General features: G+C 46.2%; 1 protein-coding gene across 2 annotated transcripts in view; it reads right to left on the minus strand.

Annotated features, from left to right (window-relative positions):
* Positions 1-24,296, minus strand: part of LOC140399127 (multiple epidermal growth factor-like domains protein 9) — a 455,879-nt gene that overhangs the window by 200,383 nt on the left and 231,200 nt on the right. For both annotated transcript variants that reach the window (XM_072488324.1, XM_072488323.1), the window contains exon 3: positions 4,442-4,581. In XM_072488324.1, the coding sequence (XP_072344425.1) occupies positions 4,442-4,581 (140 nt within the window). The remainder of the gene's footprint in view (positions 1-4,441; positions 4,582-24,296) is intronic.

The following is a 24,296-nucleotide window of genomic DNA, read 5'->3' on the forward strand; positions in this document are numbered from 1 at the left end:
TTCCTTTGGTCCTGGCGAATGTGTTTGATGAGTGATGGGTCGCGATTTACCTAGATTTTTTTTGAAGTTCAGGAAATAGTTTCAAACTATATATTTTAAACTTATCTCGGTCTATGGTTAACCTGAGAAAACCTGTCTGGCTAATTCTTTACAATCTGAAAGTGTAAATAGTGGGACTCTAACAGAATTGACAGAGCACGTTTCCTCCAAGTTCACACACACCCCTGTTACAGTCAAACCTGGAATGGGAGAATAGGGGAGTCACTTCACCTCTCCTGAGGTGGTTGTAACACACTGTAGATATAACTATTTAGCTGAAGTGTAAAACAGTGTGAAAACATTATAAAGTGGAATAAAAATTGTTTTCTTTTTGTTTTATGGAATGTCTCAAATCTTTTCTGCTGCCCTGATTCAGTTCTTTTACCTGAATTGTAATGCGCTGGGTTTTAAAAAGTGAGAGCCTTATCATCCATCCTAATATCTTCTTTGGTGTTAATAAACATAAGTTGCTGTTCAAGTACATAAACAACATAGATGAGAATGTGGAGGGAGGATAAGTAATCTTGAGGGTGGCACAGATATTGGCAGCATGGTTAATAGTGAGGAAGAAGGCCTGAGGCTGCAGGACGACATAGATGGGTTGGTCAAAAGGGCAGATCAGTGGCAGATGGAATTTAACTCCGAAAAGTGGGAGGTGATGCATTTTGTATGGAGTAACAAGAAAGGGGGTATCTAATGAATGGCGGGGCGCTAGGAAGCTCAGAGGAACAGAGGAATCCTGTGGTGCTTATCCGCAGATCCCTGAAGGTGGCAGGACAGAATAATAGCGTAGTTAAGAATGCATACGGGACACTTGCCTCTATCAATCATGCGACAGATTATAAGGGCAAGGAGGTTATGTTGGGGCTGTACAAAATGTTGGTGAGGCCACAGCTGGAGTATTGTGTGCAGTTCCGGTCACTTCTTGATAGGAAGGATGCAATTGCACTGGAGAGGCTGCAGAGAAGATTTACCAGGCTGTTGCCTGGGATGGGGCATTTGAGCAATGAAGAGAGGCTGGATAAATTTGCGTTGTTTTCTTTCGCGCAGCGAAGGCTGAGGAGAACCTGATTGAGGAGTATAATATTATGAGTGGTATGAACAGGGTGGATAGGAAGCAGCTGTTCCTCTTAGTTGAAGGGTCAATAGCGAGGGGGCATAATTTTAAGATGAGGGGCAGGAGGTTTAGAGAGGATTTGAGGAAAATTGAGGGTAGCACTGTGGCACAGTGATTAGCACTGCTGCCTCACAGCACCAGGGACTCGGGTTCCATTCCGGCCTGGGATGACTGTTTATGCGGAGTTTGCACGTTCTCCTCCAGGTGCTCCGGTTTCCTCCCGCAGATCAAAGATGTTCAGGCTAGGTGGATTGGCCATGATAAATTGCCCCTTAGTGTCCAAAGATGTGAGGGTTAGGTGGGGTTAAAGGATTGTGGGGTTAGGGTGGGGGCTCTTTTAGAGGGTCAGTGCAGACTCAATGGTCCATATGTAGGGATTCTTTGATTCTATGGTGGAAGCCTGGAATCTACAACCTGGAAGGAAAATAGAGGCTGGAAAACTCACAAACTTTAGAAAATACATAGCTATCTGGGGATTCAGGTCACGCAGAGTGGGTTACAATGCATAGGTGGAACTTGACGGGGTTAGTGGAAGAGATAAAGGGGGATCTTTTTTGTTTTTTTTCTCCATTACTTTATCAGAGTTACAAAGCCAGAGCTCAGAGTGTGGACAGGGACGAACCCCTAATCCAGCTCCTTACCTGCTCCAAAAACCAATTCAAATTGATTCCTATTCATGGTCTCCACATTGAGACATACCAGATCCAGGCATTACACCTGACCCCACATTCATCTTAGCCAAAAGGCCAAGAAGCGATAATAAAGGCGGATCTTAAAAGGTGGGATGTACTTGACAGGGAGGGTGCAGATGGTGAAGATGCATGCGCTGCCAAGGTTTCTGTTTTCTTTTCGCTCCTTCCCGATGTTTTTCCCTAAAGCCTTTTTCCAGAAGATGGAGGCGCTGATCTTGGAATTTGTGTGGGCAGGAAAGGCACCGAGGGTGAAGACGACTCTGTGACAAAGACAGAGAGGCAGGGAGGTGGGTTGGCACTCCGGAACCTGATGCACTACTATTGGCTAGCAAATGTGGAGAAGGTGAGGCGTTGGTGTATGTGTGTGGGGGGGGGGGGGGGGGGGGCTGCACAGGGTGGATCAGGTTGGAGCAGTTGTCCTGTATGGGCTCAAGTTTGAGGTGATGTCTGTGTTGCCGGTAGTCCCAAGGAAATGTATGGGGAGTCCAGTGGTGAAGTCGACTATTAAGATTTGGAATCAGCTGAGGAGCCACTTTAAATTGGGTCAAATGTCAGTGTTGATGCCACTGTATGGGAACTTAGGCTGAGTGGAGTGGATGGGATGTACAGGCAGTGGAGGGAGGAGGGGTCGGAGATATGTTCTTGAAGGGGAAATTCGCTGGGTTGCATGAACTGTGGGGTTGCCGAGGTGAAATGAGTTTAGGTACTGGCAGGTACGGGAGTTTGCGCGAAAGGAGCGGCCTACTTTCCCCCAATTACCATAGTACACACTACTGGAGAAAATGCTGCTCCCAGATGAGGTGGGGAGGGCAGGATTGGGAATGTGTACGGGTGGTTGGGGGAGCAGGGAAAGGAGTTCGTGGAAAGGGTTAAGCGGAATTGGGAGGAGGAGTTGGGGAGAGAGATAGTATGGGGATTCTGGTGTGAGGCGAGACGGCGAGTGAACTCAACCTCCTTCTGTGCCAGAATGAGCTTGATTCAGTTCAAAGTGATGCACAGGGTCTACATGACTTGGGTTCGGATGAGTGGGTTCTTTCCGGGGGTAACACATGAATGTGAGAAATGTGGGTGGGGCCAGCAAATCATGTTCATGTGTTTTTGGGGATGCGAGAGGTTGAAGGGCTACTGGGAGGTGGTATTTGCCACCCTATCAAGGATAGTGGGGTGAAGCCAGACTCCTTGGTGCCGATTTTGGGGGGTTTCGGAGGTGCCAGAGCTGCTGGAGGGGAAGGGGGCCGATATTGTGGTCTTCGCCTCTCTGATCGCCTGGTGACAGATTCTTTTGAATCGGAGGTCAAACATGCCCCCGGGGGGGGTTGCGGTTTGGCTGGGGGAACTGTACAGAAGATAAAATTTGCCTTAAGGAGATCAGAAGAGGACTTCGGGGTACTGTGGAGGCCGTTCATGATGATTTTGAGTAGCTATTTGTCGCGGGGGGGGGGGGGGATTAAAAGGGGGGAAAATGTACAAACTGTTAACTTTGCTTTGTTGGGTTGTTGTTTTGTTATTGTTTACATTTGGAATAAAATATCTTTTAAAATAAAGAAAATACGTGGATGAGCACTTGAACTGTCATAACATTCAAGGCTACGGGCCTAGTGCTGGAAACTGGGATCAGTGTAGATTTAATGTAGTTTTGTCGGTGCAGACCAGATTGGCCAAAGGACCTCTTTTGTACTGTGTAACTCCAAGTAACAAAAAAGGTCTGACAAAGCCTTAAGTCACTATTTCAAGATTTGCTTCTTCTCCTTATCTCATAAAGAAGAGTTTATCCCCCAGCTCCCTGGCACTTGGTAAGATTCTTACAGAAGTTCTCTTCAGCTTTGCAAACCCAAGTTCAAGTTCTATTATTGAAATTTCAATCAAGTTGAATAACACGTGATCGGCTGAGGGAAAATACCTACCAGTAAAATTATGGGCTGTTTTCCTTCTCAAATTCGGGTGTAGCTATCATAATAATAATTTTTATTAGTGTCACAAGTAGGTTTACATTAACAATGCAATGCAGTTACTGTGGAAATCCCCTAGTCGCCACACTCCGGCGCCTGTTTGGGTACACCGAGAGAGAATTCAGAATGTTCAGTTGACCTAACAAGCACGTCTTTCGGGACTTGTGGGAGGAAACCGGAGCACCCGGAGGAAACCCACGCTGACACGGGAAGGACGTGCTGCACAGACAGTGACCCAAGCCGGAAATTGAACCCGGGCCCCTATAAAGAAAAGCTATAAAGAACATTTTGAGTTTGTCACCTTACTGGTGGTTGGTCAGCTACAGGTCGAAATATTGGCGCACGCATGCTGAATAAGCCCGATGACAATACTGTGTGCCACACCCCTTAAGATATTTAGATTGAACCAAAGTATCTCCTGGGTACTCCACAATGATAATGCAGTTCATTCTGCCAGCTATTTTCTCTTATGCCAATAATGTCACAACAGATGCATCAGCTAACAAAACTGAATTTGTTAAATAGTTAGAAGCAATACATTTATACATGTGAATGACAGGAACTGCTTTCTGGCAATGCACAAAATCTCATTGCGTATTAACCGTCAAGATACCATTAACTACTAAGAATTTCTGAGTGCTTACCAGTTATAGGGTCGCATGATTTTGAGAGGTTGTTACATGGACACGGTCTACATCCAGCTTCAGTGAACTTGTAATGTAAGGCCTGACACTGGTTACATTTCAGGCCAGACACTCCTTCTTTGCAACGGCATGTTCCAGTGCTGTTGGAGGGGGTAAAAAGAACGATTATGAGAGCAGGTTAGTCATGGGAAAATGTACATAACCAGCTTTCACAAAACTTGTTGTAGTGCTTTAAATCTACTGCCTTTTACAGAAATCCAATTTAATTAATATTAAACCACTCCTTTTAACATAAAAAGCAGTTTTTTTAAATATGCTGCGTCGACATAGATTTACAATGAACAATGATATAATATCCAATTAGACATAGCTATGTGTAATGGTCTACAATTATCTGTTCAATTGATGATTGACTTAATTTTCTGTAGGTTTCAGTCACTTCCAATTGAACAATTTAGAAGGCAAATCGAAGAATATTTCAGCAATCATGCTCTCGTAATCTTTTTAAATCTTTTATTATTGTCACAATGAAAAATGAAATGAAATGAAAATCACTTATTGTCACAAGTAGGCTTCAAATGAAGTTACTGTGAAAAGCCTCTAGTCGCCACATTCCGGCGCCTGTTCAGGGAGGCTGTTACGGGAATTGAACCGTGCTGCTGGCCTGCCTTGGTCTGCTTTCAAGCCAGCGATTTAGCCCTGTGCTAAACAGCCCCTAAACAGCCCCAAGTAGCCTTACATTAACACTGCAATGAAGTTACTGTGAAAAGCCCCGAGTCACCACATTCCGGCGCCTGTTCGGGTACACAGAGGGAGAATTCAGAATGTCCAAATTACCTAACAGCACGTTTTTCGGGACTTGCGGGAGGAAACCGGAGTACCCAGAGGAAACCCATGCAGACGCAAGGGGAACACGGAGACAGTGACCCAAGCCGGGAATCGAACCTGGGACCATGGCGCTATGAAGCAACAGTGCTCACCACTGTGCTATATGCTCTTAGGATTTTTTTAACCTATTTCATCCTCCGACTATGTGCTTATGTTGAAAGTAAGGAGATGCACTGTACTCTGAGGGGATGATCGAGTATCCAAGTGATTTAAGAGGGGTTTCTCCCATAAATGCCAACAAGTCATGCAATAAATTTTGAATTGTAACTTTAAATAAATGCTGAAGTCAATCTGTTCTGGCTTAACCCCTTCAAAACATGTGTTGATTTTGAAGACTAATGTCTTCCCAAAATATCTAGAAAATCTTTAAATGTGAAATAGTGATGGAATCCATTTAGTGCTGTTACCGTGTACATTACTTTGAGACAGTGCTATAAGTGATTCACTAAGGCTCCCACTAAAGCCTCTAACAGAGAAGAACAAGTGGAGCAATATCTGAATAGTATTGCTGATTTATTACAAAGCAGCACCATTCAATAAATATCACTTTTTACCTACAGTAAATAACTAAAAAATTTGAATACTTTCCTCCAATTTATTACTAAATCAAACAGACTAGATAACATAATTCTCATTGTTATTGGGTTCAAGCCTTATTAATTAATAACAAAAAACAAGTATCTGGAGTTGGTTGCAAAGGGTGTTAGTCTCTTGGTTTGGGGGTACCTTGCAGTTCCAACTGTGTTCATTCAAAAACAAGACTTTGATCCGATTACAAAAAAGCTTAAAAGTATACTCTGAGAAATGGAGTAAAACTTTTTCCAGTAGTCATGATATGAAATACTGGAGCTGTAACTAATGTCCGTAAAATTGCATATGTCTGGGATGAAATTGAACTTGAGTATAGTACTTGACTATCAGAGACTCCAGCCTATTTATAGATTCAACTGATCTGATTATTGACAGTAACAAGCTCAAACGCCTATCTATGTAGGGGTGGTGAGTACACCAGTAATCTTTCGCTGTGTGATAAAGCATTAATGTGGCAAAAGCTAAAAATATGCAGGCCTTTTCTTTCATCACTGATTAATTACATACTTGCTTTTTACTAAAAAAAACTTCCATTGTTCTGCAGGAGAGCTGCTGCCGAACAGCAAGGGGTATCAAAGTCAACAAACTAAATTATATAAAGTACACGCACGCAGATGAATCTAAAGGCAATCTGAGGTTTGGGTGAGTGCACAGCGTCACAAACTCTGTTGAATGTGGAGTTCAGCTCCGTGTTATCCCTATCAAGATGTGTAATCATAGTAAATGAATACCTTTCCATTTATTCTTGTTTTAGTACATTCCATACTGACAGTTGCTTTGAAGTTCACTTGGTATGACTTGATTTTTTTTAACAAACCTTCTTTTAGCAATTATTGAATTATCTCCTTCAGGTTTTCTTTATTTGCAAGCTTCTATGAAATGTATATGCCTTTCAGATTTTGTTTCACTTTATGATTTCGACGCGAGGACTTGGGTCTATTATGTCGGGTCAGAGTTTCAGGATTTTACACATTTTTCTATTTATTTCAGTGTCCAGTGCTCTCTGCAATGTATTAGCTGAACCTGTGCACACATTTAACAGGAATTATTGAGCTGCAAAAATTGTAAAGCATCACCAATCAAGTCAGATGTAAGTTCGATTGCGGGGTGAAGGTATGTTTTCGCAACCTGGAATAGATATCGTAGAGGTTCTTTGGGAGCCATCTTTGGGCCAGTCTGAAGTGACTGCACCATATGCTGGTGATTGTATCCTATATGAGGAAGGTGCCCTTGTTTTCAAAATGGTCATTCTCTGTGCTGTCACATTTGGCTTGTTGTTGGCAGGAAGAAAAAAAACCTCCACGCCTGTGTTAAGCATTCAATGCCAATTCCAGAGAAGAGCACTTTCTCTGAGGCACGTCATAACATTCAAGGCTGGCAAATGGGATGAGGTAGGCATCTCAGGTGTCTTTCGTATGTCGGTGCAGACTCGATGGGCTGATGGGCCTCTTCTCCACTGTATTTTCTGTGATTCTAAACACAGCCGTTTTACAACAGGCTGTATCGCACATTTTAGGAGGTAAAAAGTACTGAGTGCAAGGGCAGCACGGTGGTGCAGTGGGTTAGCCCTGATGCCTCACGGTGCCGAGGTCCCAAGTTCGATCCCAGCTCTGGGTCACCGTCCGTGTGGTGTTTGCACATTCTCCCCGTGTTTGCGTGGGTTTCACCCCCACAACTCAAAGCTGTGCAGGGTAGGTGGATTGGCCACGCTAAACTGCCCCTTAATTGGAAAAAATGAATTGGGTACACTAAATTTAAAAAGGCAAACAAAAGTACTGAGTGCACTGTAGGCAGTTTGTGGTTAGTACTTGATGAATACCTGTGGTTTCAGTGTTCCCCCTGTATATTTTATCATCTAGGTTGAGTGGGGAGGGTGGTGGTGGTCACAGTAGGTGTCCTTTTTTTTCTGTTTAGTTCCAGAATGTGCATTTATACAATTTTGTTACAAATGGACATGTTGACTAGACCATGGGTAAAGTTATTGGTTGGGTTGTTTACGGTTAGCCATTACCCCATCTCAAGTGAAATTGTGAGAGATCTTAGGCGAGATTCTCCGAACCCCCGCCAGGTCGGCGAATCGCCGGGGGGCTGGCGTGAATCCCGTCCCTGCCGGTTGCCGAATTCTCCGGCACCGGATATTCAGCGGGGGCGGGAATTGCGCCACGCCGGTTGGCGGGCCCCCCCGGATGGGCCGAAGTCCCGCTGCTAGAATGACTGTCCCGCTGGCGTAGATTAAACCACCTACCTTACTGGTGGGACAAGGCGGCGCGGGCGGGCTCCGGGGTCCTGGGGGGGGCGTGGTGCGATCTGGCCCCGGGGGGTGCCCCCACGGTGGCCTGGCCCACGATCGGGGCCCACCGATCCGCGGGCGGGCCTGTGCCGTGGGGGCACTCTTTTCCTTCCGCCTTCGCTACGGTCTCCACCATGGCGAAGGCTGAAGAGACTCCCTCCACAGCGCATGCGCGGGGATGCCGTGAGCGGCCGCTAACGCTCCCGCACATGCGTCGCCCGGAGATGTCATTTCCGCGCCAGCTGGCAGGGCACCAAAGGCTTTTTCCACCAGCTGGCGGGGCAGAAATTAGTCCGGAGCGGGCCTAGCCCCTTAACGTTGGGGCATGGCCCCCCAAGATGTGGAGGATTCCGCACCTTTGGGGCGGCGCGATGCCCGACTAATTTGCGCCGTTTTTGGTCGGCGGACATCGCGCCGATACCGGAGAATTTCGCCCCTTGTCCGGGATTCTCCAATCCTGCGGCCAAGTTCTGACGTCGGTGTGAAAAGCGGCGCAAACCACTCCGGCGTCAACGGGCCTCAAGTGGCAGGTATTCACCCCTTTCAACGGCCCCCAACTGGCGCAGTGGCAAACCTGCGGGCGCCCGAGAATCGGCGGCGGAGAATCGGCGGGACACCGTCGGAGCGGCGTGGCGAGATTCGCACGCTGCCTCGGCGATTCTCCCACCCGGCGCAGGGTCAGAGAATTCCGGCCCATATCTGGGAGAACTAATTGCAGCTTGAAAATGTCACAGAATCATAGAATCACTACAGTGTAGAAGGAGGGCATTTGGCCCATCAAGTCTGCACCAACCCTCCCAAAGAACACCCCACCCGTGCTCACGACCCACCCCATCCCCGTAACCCAACAGCCACCCCCCCCAACCTTTTGAACACTAAGGAGTAATTTATTGTGGCCAATCTACCTAACCTGCACATCTTTGGACTGTGGAAGGAAACCAGAGGAAACCCATGCAGACACAGGGAGAAAGTGCAAACACCACACAGTCACCTGAGGTGGAAAGTGAACTGGGTCCCTAGCACTGTGAGGCAGCAGTGTTAACCACTATGCCACCTTGCCGCCCCAGCTCTGTCCTGCTGAATTTTACACAAGTCGAGCTAGCCTTTCCACTCAGCTGCAAGATATATCAATGCAGAGGCAGAAAGGTAGGAGTGGGACTGTGGAGGGTCACATGACTTACAAAAAAGTGCCAGTCGATAGATTAAAATCCTATAAATATTAGATAAGTGAAGATTTTGCTTTTTTAATATATCCAATTTATGTGGATTGTTTTGACATGGGACATATTGGCAAGGTCACATCCTTAGTATCAATCTGTGACTCTCTGGGCCATTTCAGAGGGTTTCGAGTCTTATGTGAGTGACGAGATAGGAGTAGCAGGTTCCTTTCCTTAAAATACATTAGTAAAAACAAATGGAATTTTACAGTAACCTGGTCATCCTATTAGTGGCGCAAGTCAGATTTGTGGGGTGGGATTTTCCTCACCCTCCGCACACGGCGTGTTCTGCAGCGGCGAAGGGTGGCTCGCCAGTAGTCATTGGCGGGGCGGAAAATCCCGCCCGTAGGCCCCAAATTGTTGGTCCAGGACTAATATCACAATGCTACTGCATGGACCCAAACATCCAAATGACCGTTAAGTGTTCTTGTATTGTAAAACGAGCGCTAAGTAGCAATGTATTCAAAATCTGCATTTGCCATGAATACTAATCATCAGCATTCTACATTTTGAATCTGGGGCGAAATTCTCCTACCCACCCCGCCACATTTCTGCGTCGACCGGCCGGCGGGAGTCTCCGTAACACCGGCCGGTCAATGGGGTTTCCCATTGTGGGGCAGCCCCACGCCGTCGGGAAACCCCCGGGCGCCTGCAAAACGGAGACTCCCGCCGGCGGAGAATGACGCCCCAGGTGTCTATATTTACCCATAAAAATCATTATGAGAGTTGACCAGCAATATAATGACGTTACTTGCTCGGTCTTGTCTGCCTCACACAGACACTCGCTGCCAACAGAAATGTATTGCCACTAAACCCTCTGTTAAATCGAATTTGGATTTTTATTGTGGCCTAATTTTATGCCATATTGGCACTTGGAATATTAAATAGGTACAACTTAGCTGAGCAGAATAATGACGAATGGGAAAGCAACTAATGGACTGCAAAGCTTTACTCAAAACGTTTTGTATCTACAAAATATGCTTCTGTGAATATTCAATCGCTACTCCACAGAGATGCTGAAAAATTGCAGAAAAATTGCATGCAGAAATGTCAAAAGGTTTTGTGGAAATTCAGCTTGTCCCAAGTGTCTATGATCACAGCCATCTGTCAACTGGATTATTATTCTATCATCGAATTCAGTGTCAAACTTAGTAAAAGTGTTCTAATGCTGTGCATAACGTTTTTCTGAAGACTGGTGCTGTAATTTCATAGATTATCATAGAATTTACAGTGCCGAAGGAGGCCATTCGGCCCATCGAGTCTGCACCGGCTCTTGGAAAGAGCACCCTACCCAAGGTCAACACCTCCACCCTATCCCCATATCCCAGTAACCCCACCCAACACTAAGGGCAATTTTGGACACTAAGGGCAATTTATCATGGCCACCTAACCTGCACATCTTTGGAATGTGGGAGAAAACCGGAGCACCCGGAGGAAAGCCACGCGACACATGGAGAACGAGCAGACTCGGCACAGAGAGTGACCCAAGCCGGGAATCGAACCTGGGACCCTGGCGCTGTGAAGCAACTGTGCTAACCCCTGTGCTACTGTGCCGCCCTAATCCCACATCCAAGGCTTTTATCATCCAAAGCCTCAACATTTCCCACGATTTCCTAGCTGGCCTCCCCAACCAACCCTCCGCAAGTTACAAATCTTTCAAAACGCCACAGTGACCCAAGCCGGAATCGAACCTGGGACCCTGGAGCTGTGAAGCAATTGTGCTAACCAATATGCTACCGTGCTGTGTTTTGGGGCCTTTTTCTATTCACCTTACCATGAGACAATAAAGGACAACCTTACTTTAGGAAAATGTGTGTCAACCTGATGTGGTTAATAGGCTTCATGCACAAATTTTCATTTTGAATTTTTCCAAGCACCGATGCTGTTTCTTTGTCGCTTTGTAAACAGTTATTTCCAAGATTGAATTAGTTTGTTGGTTCAATTGTCCATTGGCAGTAACTCACAGCGAAGTGAGAATACATTGCTGTTAAGTGCTCTGATCATTTCACAGAACTTGAAACAGCACTGTTCTCCGGAGTGTGATTAGTCCTGGACTGGAACAACAGCCCTAGGGTGATATCCATGGTCACGTAGTAAGGCTGCATTGCTATGTGTCCCTGCATTTTGTCGTTAGTGGCATTATATTGAACGCCCACATATGACAAACTTCACGGACTCTGATCGATTCCAATGCACTTTTAAAGTGAGTAATTTGTATAAACTATTTTAAAAACGGCAGTGTATTTCATTTTAGCCATCAACAATTCATCGCTGCAATCCCACCTCAAAGTCACATAATGGGTGTTTAAATGGAAGGGGCCAGAGGACTCAGCCACATGGCAAATAGAAGTCAGTTTAAAGCGCGGCAATGTTTAGAACAGTTTAAAAAGTGCTTTACACCTGTGAGATTGTTCAAGACTATAATGAGAAATAAGGGACAGGATTCTCCACGCCCGCGCCGAAGTGGCCGCGCCGTCGTGAACACCATCGAAGTTCACGACGGCGCGAAACGACCCCGATCCCGACCGATTCAGGCCCTGACAAAGGGTTAGCATGCGTGGTTGCCGTCCTCTCTAAGTCCACCCCGCAAGAAGATGGGGGACGGATCTTGCGGGGCCGCGGAAGGAAGGAGGTCCTCCTTCAGAGAGGACGGCCCGACGATCGGTGGGCACCGATCGCGGGCCACCCCACATTTGAGGTACCTCCCGGTGCAGGATCCCCCCCCCCCCCCCCCCCCCCCCCCCCCCCCCCCCCCCCCCGCAGGCCGCCCCCCCAGCGTTCGTGCGCTGTTCCCGACGGCAGCGACCAGGTGTGGACGGCGCCGGGGGGAACCCGCCGTTTAGGCCTGGCCACTCGGCCCATCCGGGCCTGAGAATAGCGGGGGGTGGCGGAGAATCGCCATTTTGGGTGTCTCCGGCGATTCTCCGGTCTGCGGCCCGCGGAGCTCGACCGGGCGCATGCGCGGACGACGGCAGTTATGCATGCGGCGCCGCCTTTACGCGGGCGACAAGGCCTGGCGCGTGTAGATGACGCGGCCCCGATCCTAACCCTTCGTCAGGGCCTGAATCGGTCGGGATCGGGGCCGTTTCGCGCCGGCGTGAACCGCTTGGGAGAATCGCGGGAGGGCGTCGGACCGGCGTCCCGGGAAATTCTCCCAACCGGCGCGGGAGTGGAGAATCTCGCCCAAGGTACACAATTATCATAGGCACGGCTAATGTACAGTTGACAACTTCACCCATTTAAATGCCAACAACTGAATGAATCAAATGAAATGATCTCTGGGTCTAACCAGGAGAACAATCCACAAAACTGGACTACATAACCAAATCCTCATTGCTGCAGGGACTGTTTAGAATAATTGAAAACATAACACAACCCCATTACAAGCCAATAAAAGTACTTCAAAGCATCCTCTCCTGTGTTTCACCGAGTGGCTGCAGGGTGTTATGCAGTTTAACCTTTTCTATTACAAGCATGAAGCTGATGCGTTAAACAAGCCCACAGTAAAGTTTTGGAGAACGGAAAAGTTAGGAAATTCCGGGACCAAGGTTCAGTCTTTGTTCTCCAAAGGGGTTTCCTGTTTTCTGCCTTTCAAGTCAGATTTCCACCTTGCAGTGAGTACATTTTGCCCAGAGATGTTTACCCATGTTGAAAATTAGTTCCAGCTTGTCTGTGTTTTCGGGTCAGCCCGTCTTTTTATTTGAATTCCACTGCTTTATTCAAACTGCACCCAGGTGCAATTTGGCTGCATATTGTTATCAGTGCTTATTTAAAAAAAACAAATAACGAGGGGGTGGGGGTGTACTCCTAAAATTGATGCACGTTCAATCCTCAAATGTAATCTTCGTTTCTGGTCTTGTTGGTCATTTCTCGAATACATTCAGCTTTTTTCTCTGGATTTCATTCAGTTGCAAATGAACTAACAAACTAACAACTTGCAATTATATCCGAGGATGGTACATCAAAAGAGGAGGCTCTGTGGCCCTTTGTGCAAGTGTTTTTTAAAAAAAGATATCCATCTGATTTCTTCCCCCCCACCCCCCCCACCCATTTCCCCGCAAATTGTTACCCTTCAAGTATTTACCTAATTCCCTTTTGAAAGCCATTATTGAATTTGCCTCCACCACCCTTTGAGACAATGTGTTCCCGATCATGTCAGATCACTCTGATTCTCTGGTTAACATCCCTCCTGTAATTGGAAACAGTCCCTCCTTCATTTACTCCAAACCCTTCAAGATGCAGAGTACCTGAATTCAATCTCCCCTTAACCTTCTCTGCGCTATGGACAATGGACACAGCTTATCCACTTCCTCCATTGAACTGGACTCCTTTATCCCTGGAATCATCATATCTACTCTCGAAGACCTTGACATCCTTCCTGGAATGAGGTGCCCAGAATTTAACACAGTGCTTCAAACTGGGATGTGCTTCTAACTGGGATATGTATTGGGATATAGATTGGCCTAATCAATGTTTTCTCAAAGTTTAACAGAGCTTACTCCATTAATAAAGTCAAGGATGCCGTACGCAAGTTTCACTACCTTCACCACTGTTGTACCATCTTCAATGGTTGTGTATATAAACACAAAATCTCCATATTCCTTTAAAATTGTATCGTTTAATATTCATTGCCTCTACTTATCTTTGTAGTAAAATGTAGCAGTGCACATTTCTCTGCAGACTGTTTCACCTGCCAATTTCACCAATCCGCAGAGTCTATTTATCCCCCTCGGTATTTACCACATTTCCTTCTTTTACGTCATCTGCAAACTTTGTATACCCAAATGCAGGTCATTAATATTTATGAAAAACAACAAGTGGTCTTAATATCAATCTCTTGGGGGGGGGGGAAGACTCTTCTCCTTCCCTCCGATCCGACAAACAACCCTGCATCAGCATTCTCTGCTTTCTGTCCCTCAGTGAATTTTGTGTATCCACGGTGCTGCAGCACACCCTTTAATAAATGCTGTTTATTAATAAAAAGAGATTTCTTTCAACTTACAGCACTGATGGAAACGCCTACTAAAAATTATAAATGGAGGAAATAGATATTTGTAGAGAAAAATAAACGGTCGAGGGGGGATTTATTTTGTCCAAATGATTGTGCGGCTGAATAATTTTATGGGAATGTGCTGACTGAAATGTTGAAGGAAACCCATGATTTCATTTGTACGAGGCAGAATTATCCAGCAAGGTTGTCATTCTTCCATTGTAGTGCCAGTTTCAATCAGTTGTCGTTCTAGCGACAACTAGAACCCTTTCGTTAAAGTATGCAGTACAAGTACAGCCCGAGAATCTGCTGGCAAGTTATAACACTCATGGAGAAGTAGATATCTGCTTCAAAGATAAATTTGTCAGCTTAACAGTAAGTGTTAGAATATAAAAGCATCTTTAAACTCTTTAGCTTTAAGTACTTTTAACCGCCTGAGGATTGGAGCTGCCAGTTTTGTCAGTTTTACTTTGGTAGATGGGGGGAGGGGGGAGAGCTGTGAATGTGAGAGACCGAAATCGGGTGAGAGGGAAAAAAACACAGCCAATCTCTCACCTCGCCCTCATTAAAATTCGAGCATCTTTAGGGAAGAGTGTTATGGTTCACTGAGCCCAGCCACCTGCTCAGATGGAACAGGATTCCAAGAATGTGAGTAGAGGGATTAATGTGCAACTTTTGAGCCAGTATTTAATCCTAGCAACATAAAGATGATGATACATCTAACACTGCGGTTAAACTGTCCAAACTATCTATACGACTTCATATTTTCACTTCACACGCTGCTCTTTCCCTTTTATCTTTTCTGTTCATCATTTAATTATCAAATCGAAAGCATAATTTAAAAGAAACATTTCCCAACTACTACCTTGTGAACTATGTTCCCAAATCAGCTCAACAACCGTAAATGGGCATCTGGATATTTCATTCATAAATTTAATTCTGCTATCTATTCAAATTCAAAGAAAAATATGCCATAGATAAAATTGCATACATGTAGCATGAATAATTGTGCCCACAAAACTTTGTGAGCTGGATTCTCCGTTTCACCAGCAGCGCACTCACGCCTGTAGATTTCCCGATGGCATAGGAGTGCCCATAATGGGAAACCCCATTGGCCGGCTGCCGGGACGGAGGGTCTGCTGCCAGAGGGGGCACGCCACACCTGAAAATGGGCGCGGCAGAGTGGAGAATCCCGCCCTGTGTTTTTTAAAGTGCATTAAAATTAAATCTTATGGCCATCACTACTGCCAATTAAGTTCATGGAGCATATGCTGCTGCATGGAAAAGAATGAATTGAAACCAGATCCGATCCTCTACTTCATAGCCTGAAATAATGTACGTCAGGCACAAAATCTGACACCTGGGAATAACTTTGAGGCATCATCTTATGATCACAGGTTTAACTCATGGTTGCAACCCATCGAAAGCGTAATCCCTTGATTTTGACATCACCTGAGCCCTTCACCCACAGCTCAATAGCTGCTGTGGTGATATGCATCACTGTAAGTACACAAGGGGTTAATGGAGGTACACTGCAACTAGATAAACACTAGTGGGAGCACCAGAGACATCATGACACACAGACATTCAACCAATAGGTCAGTAAGATAGGACACGGCCAATGGGCAGTCAAGACACACCCAGAGGTGACACTACCACAAGGGGGCTACCCATATAAAAGGACAGGGCACACATGTTCTTTCTCTTTCCACAGGCGACACTCAGAGAAACAGGGGCAGATCAGGAAGCATCACACCCACCGCATGGATTAGAGCAGACTGGTTAGTTAGATTGAGTTACTATAGTAAGATTAGCAGGAGAGTCGAACTCAAGTAGGAGAATTGTTAACTGTTCAATAAATGTGTTAAACCTATCTCCAAGTCTGAACCTTCCTTTGTCAGAGTATACATCAAGGAAGCAGCTTATGCTACATGAAGAAGCATAACACAACAGCTGCGAACATTTTGAATTATAACTGATAACCAAGTAGACTTGAAGTAGTTCTGTCATTCAAAGTGGGCTGACAGAACCTTCTCATTTTCTTGTGCAGGCAGTTGGATTTGTTCATATTATTGCTTGGTTGTGTATTTAAAAAGCTTGACTTTGAGAGAAGGTGAGTGGAAAACTTCAAGTGGCTTCCAATCTCACAGAAAGCATGGTGCTCACTTGGAATTTCTGACAGAAATAATCTACACATTTTCAACCGTGTACCGACAAGCATCCAAATATCACTTGAGATTATTAAAAATTGAATTGAGCTCGGTGTAAATATTCTGCTTTTGTTAACGACTCTGTTAATGGAATTGTAATGGTTGGGAAATTGTGGGCTAAATGTGAGAAATATTGCAATTTAAAGGGTGGCATTTCTACCCCTGAATTACAAAGAACCAATCGGGAAGTTTGAACTCATCATGCCGAACAGGACCAGGTCGGCATGCAGTGAAAATAGTTGTGAAAGGACTTGCTGCCCTGTTCTCACTCGATTCCTGAGCAACTACCATCTTAACTAGGCCCCTTGCTATTTAGGTAGCTGACATTCTCACTGGCGACCTGTGCAGGAGCTTCATTAAATATGCTAATCAGGCTCCAACAATATTCACAGGACTCCTTCATTTTAATGGCCTCTTGAATAAGGTGCCCACCACCAACCCTTTGCTCAATGACATTTGGAAGAAGTGGAGGTCCTCTCAGGTAATTCAAAAACTCAGAACAGACTTAGTCGGAAAATAGAAGTGCGTGATATGTTTAAGGGATGCTGGTAACTTGTGTATGAAGTTGGTTGGGGGCGAGGAAGCAGAGTTGTGGTTGACCCATGTTTGTCTGACTCCGGAGAAGTTAGTAGTTTTTTCCAAGTGTCTGTATTAGAATAACTGCTTCTCTTGTTATACGTGAATGACCTGGGTTTGGGTATAAAGATATATACAAGCAATTTTAGAGTCTGCAGATGAGGCAAAACTTGGGAACATAGTAAAGACTAACGAAATGTGCAGTTGATTCATATCGTTGGCTTAGTCATTTGTTCTGATACAAAGCATCATCATTCACATAAAATGACAATAACAATATTTTTTTAAAAAAAATAAATATAGAGTACTCAATTATTTTCTTTTCCAATTAAGAGGCAATTTAGTGTGGCCAATCCACCTACCCTGCACATCTTTGGGTTGTGGGGGTGAAACCCACGCAGATACGGGGAGAATGTGCAAACTCCACAAAGACAGTGACCCAGGGCCGGGATCGAATCCGGGTCCTCAGCAACGTAGGCAGCAGTGCTAACCACTGCGCCACTGTGCCGCCCCATGATAATAACAATATTACTGATCTAAAATATAGTTCTTTACACGTATTGGTGCACAAAACAGCAGTCTATCGAGCACACTAATGCAACGTCTTGATTGCTTCACAAATACTTAGCAAAGTCTTCGAGGATCTTTTTCACCTTCATTTCTCTGTTTGTTGCATTTTGGTGCTTGTAACTCAGTGACTGGAAGCAAAGGTCACTTCAAACAGGGAGCTTTTTCTCAGCCCAGATCAATGGAGTTGTTCCAACAAATAAACTGCTTCATCATGAGATGTTTAAAGCATGTTATTAGTTAAATGGCTACATTACAAAAATGGTTGTGCGAGAGCTGCAGGCAGATGTACATGAAGTTTTATTATCACTGATTATATTCTACTTTAAGAAGAAAAAAAATCTTATGAGCTTTGAACTGCAGGGATTTGTAGGCTGGTTTCTTATTAAGCCCTTCCACCCTCCAGGGTATTATTCCCATTCCAGATTGAGTTAAAGTATTGACATTTCTATGTCTAATGCACAATGTTGTCAGCTTATTTGACCAAGTAGGGCAGTAACTGTTTAGTCCGATCCTTCCCCCAATGTCAGTTGTTGTTCAATTTGTAGCCCTACTGCCTTAAGAGTCACAAGGTTTTGAGTTTAAGACCCACTCCAGCGTTGGAAAACAACAATCAAAGGTGACAATCCAATGCTGAACTGAATAAGTGCTGCACTGTATTAGGTGCTGTGTTTTGTTTTTAGATAAGACATTAAACTGAGGCCCCATTCACACATTCAGGTGAATATATGAGACCCCATGTTACTATCACAATCCCTCCGTTCATATCACAGAAACTAATTGGCTTCGATCTTCTGGGCAACATTGCCGCTGCCCGCAAAGCATTTTCCGACGCAACAATTCTGCCCATTTCTTCTGGGATTTTCCAATCCCGGAGGAAGCAGAAATGGCAGTACAGCGTCTCCACGACAAGCCTTGTGAGTTTATTAGGATCTGGGGAAAGAGGGGACACAGCGGCCGTAATTCTTTACTCCCCGCCGCTGAGATCAAGATCGGAGAATCTCGCATCAGAGCCAGGCAGCAGACCCGACCCCAACCTCCTGTCTCTCTGCACCAGCCAAAGTGGACTACTGCTTTTTGAAGCGTCCGAGGCTTCCCAGAAAACCCACAACAATTGAAAAGGCTTGAATCACCTCTTTGAAATGCTTTAGATTCAATTTCACGGTGCAGTGCCATTAACTATCCTTTGATTGACAGCTTAATGGTTTACCCACAGCAGGCACGGGGTTTGTTTATTTATCTTTCCCTTCAGGCTTGAATGCATCTAAAGTACCCTCCATTAACCCTAACCCAATGTTTATAAACATCCATGTTCAGGTTGGCAGCTGCTGACCACTTCAACAACGCTGAGTGCCAAGCAACATTCTGGGTGCCAGTGGAACAAAGGCCTGGGGCAAAATTCTCCCCCAACGGCGCGATGTCCGCCGACTGGCGCCAAAAACGGCGCCAATCAGACGGGCATCGCGCCGGCCCAAAGGTGCGGAATGCTCCGCATCTTTGGCGGCCGAGCCCCAACATTGAGGGGCTAGGCTGGCGCCGGAGGGATTTCCGCCCCGCCAGCTGGCAGAAACGGCCTTTGTTGCCCCGCCAGCTGGCGAGGAAATGCGGTGCATGCGCGGGAGCGTCAGCGAACAGTTTCCCGCGCATGCGCAGTGGGGAGAGTCTCTTCCGCCTCCGCCATGGTGGAGGCCGTGGCGGAGGCGGAAGGGAAAGAGTGCCCCCACGGCACAGGCCTGCCTGCCTGCGGATCGGTGGGCCTCGATCGCGGGCCAGGCCACCGTGGGGGCACCCCCGGGGTCAGATCGCCCCGCGCCCCCCCCCCGGGACCCCGGAGCCCACCCACGCCGCCTGGTCCCGCCGGTAAATACCAGCTTTGATTTACACCGGCGGGACAGGCAATTTCTGGGCGGGACTTCGGCCCATCCGGGCCGGAGAATTGAGCGGGGGGTCCCGCCAACCGGCGCGGCCCGATTCCCGCCCCCGCCCAATCTCCGGTACCAGAGACTTCGGCGGGGGCGGGGGCGGGATTCACGGCGGCCAACGGCCATTCTCCGACCTGGCGGGGGGTCGGAGAATGACGCCCCTGATTCTCCGCTGGTGGGAGCACTTTCGTCTCTGAACCAGAGAATCATGTCCAACATCCTTTTACAGCAGGAGCTGCCATATTCAGGTTCGGTTGAACGGTCCAGTATTTGAGTGTGGGTTATTGAATGGGTGAGTAAGGAAATGGGTAGGTGTGTCAAGTCGGCAGAGGGTAATTGGGTCAGGTCTGGGACAGTATTCAGGTCAGGGCAGCGGGGAAGGGGAGGGGTCGAATTTAATGCAAAGTTATGTTACAGAGATGTTTGAACAGGTATTAGCATGCCCTGAATAACTGTCCAGGTCAGACTCTTGTATCTGGCCAAAGTCTCACCCATTGGAGACATTCTCAAAGGGTTCCAGGCTGCAAGAAATCATCCCACTGGAAGTTCAATCCTAGATGATTTCTGTACGACTAGGGTCAGGACTTCTGCAGGGTCCTGACATACATATTGCAATGTATTTTGGCAATTGGAATCCAGAAGATTCGGACCATTATCTGATCTTTATCACTTTTCTGTGCTTTGAGACATTCAGTAGCTGTGAAAAAAAAACTGGATATGACTCAGCAACCCCGTTGCACCTGGAGCAGATCAGGGTGCCAGACCAAATGCGAGTCACCCCACTTGCTCTGCCCAGCGTAATCTGGATCTTGCCGTCGCTGGGCGACATCCAGTTCTGTGCATTTAAATTAGCTCACTTAAATACCTAAATAATGGATTCACCTGGCAGCCGGGACTCGCCAGGGCGCGGTATAATACTGGTCCATACAAAGGTGGGCCAGTCGTAACGGCACCTGGGGAGGTCTCCCGGGCCATTGGAGACCCCTGGGTGGTCGGGGACAGGGCAGGGTGACAGCCTTGCAATGCCAGCCTGACAGCCCGGCAGTGTCCCGGTCACGCTGGAAGTCACGCCCATGCAGGGTGGCACTGCCAGGGTACCTGGATGACACTACCAGGGGGCACCGCCAGGGTGCCAGGTTGGTCAGACCCGAGGTGACCTTACAAGGTAGAGAGGGGTGAAGGGGGTGGGGGTGTGGGGGTTTCAGGGAACCTCCCCAAGATTGGGGGGGCATTTAAAGAGCGGGAGGAGATGATCGGGACTGACGCATAAAATGGCGCCGGGATCTATGAGGAGCCTTGTGAACTGGCGGGCTGGCAGTCTGAGCTCTCCAAGGCCAAATAAAAGTGAATTTGGACACTAGGATGTTTCTCGCCGTTGTAGCCGCTGAGGAACAACTCGCTAAATGCACCGTTCAGCGGACTTTAACTTGAGTCCGCTGAATCGCACCCACTATATGAACAAGCCTTTCTTTAATAAACACGCACACACTTTTCCACAGGGATCACTTGACAACCACCAGAGCTGCCGTCCTTTCTCTTTTCCAACATCGGAGTGCCAAATGTGCCCGTCTGCTGCTTAACTGCGGACAACTAAATCTGCAAAAAACAATAATTGGGGATTCATGTAATACCTTTCTGGTTTTGAGTTCTATTCAGTCGAACTGAAATGCTCCCATTCAGAACAAAGGAGACCTGACAATCTTGGTCAACCGCCCATACCAATGCACGGAGAATGAGGTTCCTTTCCGTTTCCCCGGCGATGCTGAAAAATGCAGATGCCCGTGCTAATTTCATACAGAACCACCTTGAAAACGTCATCGTTTAATCATCTGCTTAAGAACTTGGATGGGAAGATTGGAGCAGCTGGTGGTTATGGAATGATTCCATTCCTTTTTGTGCATCTAACGATTCCCAACATTATCCATCACGGTTCAGTTAAAGGTGAAGGCGCAAAGTTGGAACACGGAGGTTTTCTGAAGCTTAAGACAAGACACTGCAAAAACAGTAATTAGCACAGCTACAAGACTTCAAGTTCATGTGCAGCTGTGCAATATTAAAAATTGCAGTCAGGAAATTAAAATTGCATTTTCACGGCTCCTACTCTCTAATATGCAGCAATCGAACAACTGCAACAGCTTTAAAAAACCTCAGCACGGGCAGCACGGTGGCACAGTTGTTAGCATTGCTGCCTCATGGCGCCAAGGACACGGGTTTGATCCTGGCCCTGGGTTACTGTCCGTATGGAGTTTGCATACTCTCCCCACGTCTGCCAAAGATGTGCAGGGTAGGTGGATTGGCCATGTTAAATTGCCCCTTAATTGGTACTCTAAATTTATTTATTTTTTTAAATAAAAACCTCAGCCTATTGCAGCACAAGTTTAAGTAGAAGCGGTTCTGAAATTTAAACAAGAAAATAACATTTCTAGCTCCGAAGAACAGAAGGGAGGAAAACACCCTGAATGAACTCATGGCTTTATAGTTGATTCAAAAGTTCTCCGAGGTCAACATCACCTTTGATTTATTGGTCTCCTGTACTGTTGTTGTTTTGTAGCCTGCTTGGGTAAGCAAAGAGCCAAAGCTGTAATTTTACTTAATGACTGATATTAATTCTTTCTCCAGCAACTAATTATCAAACATGTTCTTTAATACTGCCCACTGAAGCCCGTTGACCTGAAATGATTTGTTAGTCTGATAAATAAGTTCTTAACTATATAACAGGACAGGATTTAATTTATTCACTAGTTGCCTACTTCAGGCATCACTATGACAACAGTGAGAGGCAGGAGGCCAGTAGCAATTAGCTAGTTCCTAGTGAGCAGCAGTGAATATGTTTGTGCATATATATTCTGTATCGAAGGAATTCTCAGTATGTTACACTAAATTTCAACAGAAGGCCACAATGCATTATTAATAAATGTACTTCTCTGCATTTTGGTATCTAAGGGTATTATTGTTGGACTATGTGATGTCGTTGCCTATTTTTAATTGAACAAGCCAGTTTTATTATTGTTTTTATACAATATCAGATGACTCATGATGAACTACCTTTAAGACAAGCAACAGCCATGTAATAACTGCACAAAATAATTTGTCTTTACTGATTTGAGACAATTCGTCCTTTAGGAGTTAACTAAGAAGAAATATCCAGTCTAATATATGTTTGAAACAAATAAAGCCATATCCAGTCACAGAATTTCTTTTGCTAATTGTGCTGAACACGGCACTTCCTTATCTATATATTGAAAGGATATTTCCGTCAATCTTTTGCTGGTATCTACAAGCTTGCCGGATAACGTCGACTTAACATTTAAATTGCATCTTTGACCCAGAAACACCCCACAAAACAAACAAAAAAAGTGTCTCAAGATGCTTCACTGAAGGATAAGCAGATAAAGTGAAGGCAAGTGTCGTGATTTAATGGAAATGGATCAGAGTCTTGTGTCAAGCGTGTTTAGCCAGGTGTTTCCTGGCGCTGGCAACGCCGAGAAAGACCCCGCTATTAAACAGGATTCATTTCTGGGTCTTGACGAGGAACACCTCACCGAGGCTCAGAGTCTCATTTCCTGCAGTAATGAGATCCACTCGCCAGTGCAGGAAGAGATCGGGGCACCAACGAACTCTAGACACCCACTGAAGCCTCCAAACCACCCCCCCCCCCCCAATGCCCAAACTCACCAATAAGGGGGTTATCGAGCCCCCCATATCCCACTTCATAAGGGCAGGGAACTGGCAGGGGCACTGCCAGAGTGGTACCCAGGTATTACTGCTAGGGTGCCTGGGTGGCACTGCCAGGGTGCCAGGCTGGCAGTGCCAAAGTTCCCAGGTGGCATCGGGGGTGCCAGGGAACCACCTGCCCAGATCCCAACCACCCAGGGGCCACTGATCACCTGGGAGAACCCCCTCCCCCTCCCCGGGTGCCAGTACAAGGCAGTTTGATCCTGGGCACTGGGCACATCTGGTGTAGATATATTCAAGTGAAACTAACTAGGCACTTGAATATGCAAATCTGGATGCCGCCCTCAAATGGGCAGAATCCAGGTCACAACACCTCATGAGATCTCACGAGAAGTGATGAGGCGGATAAAGATTTACCGGCCTCATCATGTCCCGAGTCTGGCGCAGCGAGGCCTATAGATATCGCCCAAGTATTTCTGGGGCCCAACTTTAAATACTTGCCCTTCACAATTGCACAGTGCTGACTTGATAAAATCATGGACTATTAAAGCACAACAAGGGACCATTTTGACGATCAAGCCCAGGTCCGTGTCCTTCTCCATGTAAGCCATCCATTGTAATTCCACTTGCCTGCTCGTTTCCTCTTTTTTCCTCTTTGTTTTTCAAGTAACTAATTCCCTTCAAAAAAGCTATCATCCTGCTTCCTTCTTTGTGGAAGTGACTAAGACATTCTAAATCCATGATCTGCAAATGCATTTTCCCACTTATCTTTCATTATTTTGAATCATCTTAAATTTGTGCTATTCTGTTGCCACCTCATCAACCAGTATACTCATGAGCTCTATCAGTTTCCCTCTTCACCAGCTCAACTCCAGGGAAAATACTCTAATTGTTCTTGTCTCTCCGCTATGCTGCACCAGCCTCTGTGT

This window comes from Scyliorhinus torazame, chromosome 22, assembly GCF_047496885.1.
Source record: "Scyliorhinus torazame isolate Kashiwa2021f chromosome 22, sScyTor2.1, whole genome shotgun sequence".
NCBI classification, from domain to species: domain Eukaryota; kingdom Metazoa; phylum Chordata; class Chondrichthyes; order Carcharhiniformes; family Scyliorhinidae; genus Scyliorhinus; species Scyliorhinus torazame.